At 38.1% G+C, this 10,339-nt stretch overlaps 1 protein-coding gene across 1 annotated transcript; it reads left to right on the forward strand.

Moving 5' to 3' along the window:
* The first annotated feature begins 6,544 nt into the window (after window positions 1–6,544).
* On the forward strand, window positions 6,545–7,519 carry LOC140932177 (D(1)-like dopamine receptor). The gene has a single exon (XM_073381820.1). It carries the CDS (start codon window positions 6,545–6,547, stop codon window positions 7,517–7,519), a length of 975 nt encoding a protein of 324 aa, XP_073237921.1.
* The last annotated feature ends 2,820 nt before the right edge of the window (window positions 7,520–10,339 follow it).

A 10,339-nucleotide genomic window follows, 5' to 3' on the forward strand; every position in this document is an offset into this window, starting at 1 on the left:
AAAATAAAAATACTAAAGTAACGGAAATCAGTTGAAAACATGAAAATTTTAATACCTCTTTTGAAGCAAAGATGCTATTCATTAGCACTAAAATCACATAAACGGTATATTTGATCGAATTAATTACTTTTTCTTCTTATTATTTCTAATTCATTTCCTAGAAAACTCATCAAGAGCCCAAACGTCTGAGTCATGCAGAAAAACCAGTTGAAGTTTTTGTTCTAGGGAAAAGCAAAAGGTCAAAAAATCAGGTACGCATATTTTGATTTGGTCTGAACAAAAAGTGTTTGGAAAGAAAAACAATAACAGATGATTCTGTTTTTTCGCTTCACCATTTTTAATAAATAAACTTTATTGGATCTCCCAATCAGGGTTTTTCAGACCCAACGTACATAAGCATATAAATAATTCATAAGGCAAGTTTTAAATATGACAAATTTTAAAATTACAACAATATTACAAATATTACAAATTTTAAAATTACAACAATAGATAAAAACATCAAGGTAACTCTCCTAGCTGACAAGAAATGATTCAAAAAGGAATTCTCTAAGTTTCTTTTTGAAAGTACGCAGGCTGTCTGCAGCAGTGATATCGCACGTGGAAATGAGTTTCAGAGTTTAAATTGCTCTACATAGAGGAAAGTTCTTTGACCTGCGGCCGATTGATAAGAGGGAATATTATAAGATACTCCTTATTTCTTGTGTTGCGATCATGAACAGTAGATCTTGTCACAAAGCGATCACTCAAGTAACTGGGTGCTAGCACTTTCGCACACTTAAACGCGAGAATGCCTACCGTATTTATCTAATATTAACTCATAGGAAGCCAGCTTAATTAACTCCTGAAGAACCGGTGTTTTATGGTCAAATTTACATCATTAGTGATTATTCTTGCAGCGCAATTCTGGATTTTTTTGCAGCTTTAAGATAGTTTTACTTAGATGTGCTAGACCATACTGCAGAACAATAGTATAACTTGCTAAATACCAGCGCATTTAATAACTAGTGGGTTTTGGTTCAATTTTAAGAGAATCGGGAAGAGTATTCCTTACTGATGGAGGTGCACAAAAGGAAAACGCACGTTCAGCGTATGTCACAAAAGTTCACAATGGGGACAGTAGAAAGTGATTTGGAGGATGAACGAAGACTTCTTGGTCGATGATATTCTTGTAACAGGGACGACAAATAGGCCGGAGGAAGTCCATAAAGAATCTGAATCGCAAGATTTGACGAATTAAACGACATAGAATAAGTGTCATGAAGTTTAAGGCAGCCAGCATTCACTTTTAAAGTGACGTTTTCTTAGCCGTCGCCGTCGTTGGATCTTTAGTGAACTTACGCAACAGGACGGGAGAGGGAAGAAGACGGCAAACCTTGTGTGACAAGCGTGACAATAATTTTGTTTGAAACAACTTTTCGCCAAAATTCACTTTCCTTTAAACAGATCTTTTTGTAAAAGACCAGAAAACATTGATGTTAAGTGAAGATCACGACAAAACACGTAAGAAATAGCCTTGTCACGTTTGTCACACACGAGCGTTCTGCCGTCCTCTTCTTCCTGCCGTCCTGTTGCGTAAACTCACTTTTTAAGATCCGACGACGGCGCTTAAAAGCTCCCTAATCACTTTGCAAATGAAAGGAATATTAGCCACCGATCGGTAGTTGTTAAAGATCTCCTTGTCAAGGTTAACCTTTTTCAGACGTGGACGCACATGTTATAGCTTCAAGGGTGAAGGAAACTCCCCTGCTGACAGAGACTGATTAAATATGTGCTATTTATGGTGGGAGATAATAAATCGATGTAGGTCTTTATTGCATAAGTAGGAAGTGGGTGGAGGGAACATGTTTTGGTGGAAAGAAAATGAATGGTAGAGCAGGTTAAATGCGTGAGCCAAAGTCGAACGCTGAGATTGCATTGAATTGTCGACTGCAGTTTCCTGGATTTCATTCTTAATGGCTTGGATTTTTCAACTAAAGAAGTCATTGAAATCTTCAACCAGCGTTTACAAAAATGTATAAGAGGGCCGGGCTGTACTACCAGGTTGAAAGAGTTTGTCGATAATATAAAAAAGTACATTTCTTCCTGCTTGTGATGCTTGCTCGATCCCAGTTTTATATTAAGAAGATTTATGAAGCGGGTCTTATTATTAAAATTAAAAGCACCTTTTATTAGAAGAAAATACTAAAGAAATAAACAAAAAAGACTTACGCTTCGTAAGATTAAACCTCTCTAGCCTCAACAAAGTCGTCATCCCGGACGCAAAATAGCCTGAAATTGACGTCGTTTTACCCTCAAAAAGCAACTGTCTATTATAGCAGACAGTTGATAGCGAAGTGTCCGCATTAGGGAAGGTCTACTTTCTATGAGAATCTGTTAACCCATTCGCCCCTGAACCGCCTGTAACCGCCCGGCGGATCCACGTCCTTTTTACTCTTTGTGACGTCATCAGTTTTAACGTTCAAGGACAACTTTGTCCACTAACTTGTGCAGAGTGAAAAGATCTTTCAAACCATACCAGAATGAGCACAATTCAGTCAAGGAAACCGGAGAAAGAAGCCAAAAAACCATGTGATATTGACCTGAAAATCTCCATGAAAATCTTGTTCCATTGCTCACCTACCTTTCCTTTACCTAGTCCTAAGATCCTAAAAGTTTTCCTAAAAACTCTTTCCACCAAAACGAAGCCTACTGAATTCCCAGCAAGAGGGAAAATATGAGGCAAGAAAAGCGGGGAGAGGGGAGGAGAGAAAGCGAAAAGTAAAAGTCAAGACTGCTGTGTCACTTAACTTTTAAACCCAAAAACTATCGCGAAATTTTCCTTTCTGCGCATGCCCGAAATTCGCAAGCTGATACTTTGCATCTGGATCAGAAGGCCGCGAAATGTACGACCTGTAAACCGGTTTGTGGTAAGCTTTAGCTGTTTATAGCACGACAGTGACCAGAAAACCACTCGACTAGCTTTAAAACACGTTTTTCGGCAAAATCTCCAGGAGCGAATGGGTTAAGTGGGCAAGAACCAATGACCACTGTCCGTATTAACCGGGGTCCGTAGTAAGTGGCTAGAATTTGGAGAAAATTTCAGGGTTTTCCTCAGGGACAAATGAAACTGCATGGTGTCCTTATTAAGCGGGCGTCCGTAAAGTTTAGTATCTGAAGAAGATTAAAGGGTAGTTATAACAGGTAAATGCCAACTATCCATTATTTACCTTCTTTTCTCTTGCATTTAACTTTTCTGTTTTGTTTTTAATTTCTTAATTTATAAGTAGGTTGAGTTTGATCGTCCGGGTTATCGTAGTCCTGAACAGGACTGTTGTTGTTGACAGTGACTGGCGTTTCGACAACCTCTATTGTTAGTCAAATTGTCAGTTCTCCAGACGACTGTCCAAGTTACTGATTACGAGTCTTCATAGCCAATATTATCACGGCTTAACTGACAGACGACCAATAACATCGCGACGTAATTGACCAGTCAGATCAATAACCAGAGTATAATACCATCAACTGACGTGATACAACTCACTTTGACTCCGAAGATGACTACCGCACAGGTTGTCGAAACGTCATTCACTGTCAACAACAACAGTCCTATTCAGGACTACGTTCACCCGGACGATCAAACTCAACCTACTTATAAATTAAGAAATTAACAACAAAACAGAAAAGTTAAATGCTACTACTTTTGAAATGACTCCTGGGTTCAATCCTTTCACCGTTCTTAATTTATCTTCGACATTTGTTGCGGTACGCACGTGCGTACTTCTACGCTGACATTAACAAACACAATTTGCACAAAGGAGTCACAAACCGCCGTCTGTTTGTGCTGCTTAGACGGATATAATCAGGCTACGAATTTCTACTTCGACAAAATACTTTAAATTTGCTATTACGCCCTTTGACATAAAGCTCTAACACTAGGATCTTGAAAATCCGTCTTCCCAACTTGCAAAGTTCCAAAATAATGTAGTTTCCTTAATTTGAATTAGTATTTTTAGTAATTCTCTAAGCTCTGAATTTAATTCTGACCTAATATTTAGTGAGATTTTTCTAGAAAAAAAAAATGTTGACATTACTTTCAGTAGAATTCTGGCAAATCTTATCAGTTTCGCAACATTGTTTGTTTTATTTCGTAATGAATACTGACAGATTCGCCTTTTATGGACTGCATTTATTTAACTTCACATTTTCGCTTCCTTGATTACGGTAAGTGAATTTTGAAATGCAAATAACAAAACTAAATTAGCATGTCTATCATCATATAACAAAAGATTGAAAAAAGCGCCAAGTATATTTTTTCCATATAGACTGATTTTCATTTGAAAACAAGAGAAGAAAGGGGAAGGTCGTAAATTGAACCACGTTACCTTGACTAAAGAGCATACCTGAGGTCGTGAACGGTTCACAAAATGTACAACTGAAAGAAAAAACAACTGATTTCTAGCCGGTGATATACGATTCAAACCTTAAGCAAACGTACCATGATGAAAAGGATTATAACAAATTTCTTTTAGCTAGACTTTTTATTCTATTCTTGTAGAGACTTCCTAGAACGTTTTAGGGTCACTCTAAAGATTTGAAATCAATATATCACCAAGCCCCTCCGTTGGGGAGTGAAAAGACCCCTATCTCCCTAAACTTGTATTGCATATGTTCGTGATTATGGTCAAACTGTCAGCAGCTATATCATTATTAGTAACGCGTTGTTTGAAAGTGAGAGATGCGACAACTGACTAAAAGTCTTGGCCGGTAATATACGTTTTTAGGTTTTAGAGCGGTAGGCAAGCTTATGTAACATTCATCTTTACCAAAACTTGGGGCTGGTAATCGAAGTGAAGGCTTTTGGGAATAGTTTGGACCGCGCGAAGCTTCACATGGAATTATTGATTTTGGTTTAATTGCCAGAAAAACAACGCTGTGCCTACACGTAGCCAAATCTAATTATAATGAACAAATTGAATTTACTATGAAGTAATGAAAGTAAACTAAATTTTAGGCTTCATCGATCCGGCAAAATAACTATTTTTTAAAATATCTCTCAGTTCCTATGAAGCAAACTTTGCTTGATTTATAATTGTATTTATTCTAGTGCGAAATCCGTTTTGGTTTATCGCTGTTTCAATGTCAGGCACGAACGGCAACTTTCGGTCAAGCAAATAAGATGATTATAACACTCCGTTTCGCTCTTTCTTACAGAAAACCAAAAGGGCAAACACACGCTTTTCACTGCGTCCATTACGTTTGTGGTTATCTTTGTACTAGAAGCAATCATTATCATTATTGTAAACACGTTCACTGTATTTGTCTTCTGGACACAGCCGAAACCACCTCAAGCGAAATTAGTCACGCCATTCACAACAGATCAAAATAAAAATCAAAACCGTTCAATAGATAAAGTCCAGAATCTGGGAAATGAAAGGAGGTAAATATGCAAAGACCCTCGCCAAGATTCAGGTCAGGGGAATGTTTCGTATACCAGACATCCGAAGAAATGTTTTACCCAAATATATAGAGGTTTGTATGGAGACGCCACGCTGGTGCCCAGCCAGATTAGCATCAACAGGGCGGACCGAAACCAACAGAAACATCTGTTACCGAGTTTTGCTACAAAAGCGTGAGTTTATTCTTCTAGGAACTCATAAACATTAAAGTAATACTTTTTCTAATACATGAACTGTTTAGATAGCAAAATTCCCTGAAATAAGTCATTTTTTAACCTACATGCATGACAACGCTCTTGGCTGTCATGTAAAAAAGCTTAGAAATTCAGGCGTACTCTATCACAAAACCAAGAACCCGTTTGAAGCAAAAATTTGTATGAAAATTAGTTTTCAGCTGCTCTATACATCGTGAAAGTAAAACCTCCGTAGGATTGATAGTTTTGTAGTTTGAATTTTAGTGACGTCATATGAAAACCAACGATAGGTCACGCACGTTAAGAATTTCAAATGCGTCACGGCAAAATCGGTAAACAAGCTTAACTTGTATAACCAGTCTCGCTGGTTTAGTCACGTTAACCTGTTTTTATGGTTTCCCATATCTCTCTTTTAGTTTTACGGAAACTCGTTTCAGCAAATCCCAAGGGATTATAAAAGCTAGACCATCATTGGACGGCTCCTCTTTAATCCAATTAATGCGGTCAAAAGGGAAATACACACGCCTCCTGGAAATAAAGACGGGATGCCTTGGCATCCCATAAAAAAAGTATATACTAAACTATATTCATTTTTGTTCCCTTTTTCTGAAAGTGGGCTCAGAAATCAACGGAAAGTGATGTACAACAGATACGCTAAACAAAGGTTCTGGCTAAGCATGCCAAGGGAAACGAACTACAGGGTTACCTTTCATTAGATGGAAATTCATTACTACAGCCTGTAAAATTCTATAAACATGGTTATTGATTTGAATTTTTTGTTGGGGAATGAAGGGAAGCTTTCAACAAGATTTGACCAGCCTTAAGCCTTTTTTCCGGGATCAATTTTCAGTTTACTCGATAAATTGATAAAAGACGCCCTCTTTCCTAACAGATCACAGAAAGAGCAAAGAGATGGTTTCTTCGACTGTTACTGCCTTCGTTGTCATCTATACATTGGAGGCATTCGTTATCATTGTTGGAAACACGTTCACCATATTTGTCTTCTGGACCCAGCGATCCCGATTCAAGCGAACATATTCCATTCTTATTAACCTCGCAGTTTCTGATCTGCTTGTGGGGATTGCCGAACCAATTGTGCTGGGCACAGAGAAGATTGCTAAGATGACGGCCATTCCAGGTAAAGAAAAAAGTTTTACAAATCCATCATCTGCATTTCAAGTCCTTGCGTCGAGTACTTCAGTGCTTTTTCTCGCGCTTATTTCCTTGGAACGTGTTTATTCCGTTTTATGGCCAGTTCATCACCGTACGACCAGAACTCGGTCTTACATTTTCGTCATAACTGTTGTCTGGGGTCTTGGATTCTGCTTCTTTGGGCTGTCTGTATTATCCTTATATCATACAAAATTAGAGAGGAAATATGTTACTCTAACCATTCACGCGTGCCTTTTCATAGCACTATTAGCGATTTGTGGAAGTTACCTTCAAATACGTAGGAAATGGCGCTCAAACGTCATTCCTGGTGAAGAGATCCACGCTCGCCAGACAACTGAACGCAACTTACGACTGTCAAGAACAGTTCTCATAGTTATCGCTGTGTCACTGGTGTTATGGTTGCCAGCGACTATTGTGTACACTGCCAGACCCTTTTGCCGTCCACCATGTGTTAGGCCGATTGCAATGTCGGTTGTAAATGTTCTTCATCTGGCAAATTCTATGGTCAATCCGATCGTCTACAGCTTTAGAATGGCAATATTCAAGGATGCTTTGAAGAAATTGTCGAGAAGATGCCGACGACATTCTGTTTGCATCGAACCCGTTCAGGTTACTGACAGAGGCTTGGGTGGTTCTTTCCCTCCGAAAACTCAACATCCAAGATTTAACTCACCTGAACTGGAACCCAAGGGTGACATCTCAACACATGTGTGAAATATCAGAAATAAGACCTTCAATCAACAAACAATATTCAGTGACTGTTAGCAAACAGAAAAATACAGCAAATATAGATAGAGTCGACGGTATTATAAAGGGGAAAAGCAAGCGTATAGGACGTACACTAATTCAGTATTACAAATGAAAGTATGGTAGAGTCATAGCAATTACACAGTTTTGTTAAATGGACAGTGTAGTATGTTTCGAGAATGTTAGTACTGTATTTCATGATCATTGTTTGTGTCATTCTTCCCTTAATATAAATGGAATCTTTCACAAATCTGTTTTTTGGCGGTAAACATGTTCCACTTGTTAATCAAGAAGGCTATTCCCTTACTAATTTAAAGAGTTCCAAAATTTAAGTTCGGTAGTTTTCTTAATCATATCAATCGTTTCGTAAAATAAGATATCAGAGTTAAGCTACAATTATTAGCAGCCTTAGTTACGAATTAAGCTCAGACAAACGTGTTTTAGCAAAAAAAAACTATTTTAATCAAGATATGTACACTGAGCTCGGAAATAACTGAGTTGAAATCGTGTTTACAGTTTGTTTTTATAAGTAAACTGAAACCTGACATATATGAAATTATGTATATGAAACTAATATGACGGGCATTATTCTAGGTAAAAAATTTGAGGATAGTCATCCTCATCCGTTTATTACCAGTTTTAAAATCAACAAAACCGATGGAGTTTAACTATGAACTCGACACTGAAAACTTGTCATTTAAAGTAATTTGGTCCATACATATATCGCGATTGCCATTGGTAGTAAAGCCGGAAAAGCAGTGTAAATAGCAAGGCATAATGTAAATAAAACCTTGCATCAAATAAGCAAATGATAATTTGACTATTTATCCAGTTGTTGAGGTCGCAGCCCCTTCCTATCATATTTGTATCGTATCCTGTTGCTATCAGCATTTATTCGTTGACTGGGACAAAATTTAGACGTCATGTTTGCAGTTGTACTAATACATTTACCTCACTGAGGTAATGCTTATCATTCTTCCAACAGATTGCATGTCTGTGAGAATAAATATGCAGTTCAAAATTGGGCATGTGTGCAAGTTATTAAAACTGTTCAAGGTTTGTTAACCCTTTAAACCCTAAGATCAAAATTTGAATTCCTATTTGTTGCCCACTATTCATTTCCTACAGAAGTAGTACACTCTAAATCAGAAAGATCTGTTTTAGCCCTAAAAACAGGGCCGTTTCGGTGAGTAAAATACAGTCCTATTTTTGGGTCTTATTTGGCTCCCTTAAATCAGGGCCAATACAGTCCAATTAGCTAGGGCTGATTTGGTCCCAGGGCTGAGATGGGCCCTACCGTGGGCTGGAATAGCCTTTTGGTAGAGCTTTTTTGGCCTAAATTGTGCTCAAATGGCTCCAAGAAGGGCTGAATCAGACTTTGGCCTGCAGGGCTGAATTGACAGTTTGGGGCTGAAACAGATCTTTTTAATTTACAGTGTAGGGAGAAATTGATAAAATATCAAGCAAATTCAACTTGTGTCTTCATGACCGTAATTCTCATGACCACTCTGTTTTACAAAGTATTGATATTACAAGGAGAAATTTAATTAATGCTGATCACTCTTAGGGCTCAAAGGTGTTAATAACAATATCCAAACACGTCTGGACTATATGAATGGAGTAAACAAAACGAATTAGAAATATACATATCAAATATATATTTTTATATTTTTTCGCATGCAACCCTAAACGAGACCTTCACGGCTAAATATGATGGCGTTTTGCCCAGAACACTTTAAGTGAGACCAAATTTCGAAATTTACACCCCTAAGCGAGACGACGAGCATCCCCACCTCTTTCATATGCGGAGTTTCCCCCCGTCGGGGAGTTTAAGCCTTACGTATGGGGCAAAGGGCAAACGTCAGATTCAAGTTGAGAATTTCTCAAAATAAGTCGCCATTAATGAATTCGAGGTAGGTTCGGCTCATGAAAAGTTCGGCGTCTGAACCGGGCCTTAACCTCTCTAATAACTAAGTGTGCCACCGTTGCTATGTTTCTTCTCCTACTTTACTCTCAGTCTCTCTTGCTGTCTATATAATGTTTCTCTTTTTTGTTGTAAAGCATTTTATGGCCGGTTTATGATATTTTTCTTACAAAGGTTCAAGACCATGACCCTTTACACAATCTTTATTTATTTCAATCAGCATTTTGCACGCCATTATAACGACCTATAAGTAATTCTAAATTTCTACTTAAGTATTCTGATCACATCAGTTTATCCTCGCACTTCCTTTTTGGCTGCTTGAATCCTTTTGATACGATAAAGATTTAACTACAGTATGCACAGTAAAGGACGAAGACATTTGTTGCGTTCAGCCACCTTTTAAGCATCACTGATACGGCGATCAGCAAACGACAAAGATGCGCTCGAGAATGATAATTGAATGAAGTTCTCTTTCATGATTTTAAGTTACGATGTTGAGAATGTGAAAGCCGGCTCAGCTTGTTGAAAACGGCCAGTGACAAACGATAAGCGTAATGAGCAGCGGAAAAAATTGTCACTTGGCCACCTTCGTTTGCCGTTTTCTGCTTTTTCATTACCTTGGCGCCCAATTAATATCCTATTTGATCAAGAGATTTAGAACTATCGTCACGGGGAAAATGCCAGCAAAACGTCCAGTTGTACCACGTGTCTAAGTTTTTCCGATGTTCCTGATATTTGCAAGGAGTATTTTCACGCAAGTTTCATCCGCAAAAGTCAAAGAGGACTATTTCGATAGACTTTGCCACGCCATAAGCGGGTGCCTTGTCTTATCTGGTTTGTTTTTACGGAGAGATTACTTAGTT

This window comes from Porites lutea, chromosome 3 (genome assembly GCF_958299795.1).
Source record: "Porites lutea chromosome 3, jaPorLute2.1, whole genome shotgun sequence".
NCBI classification, from domain to species: Eukaryota; Metazoa; Cnidaria; class Anthozoa; order Scleractinia; family Poritidae; genus Porites; species Porites lutea.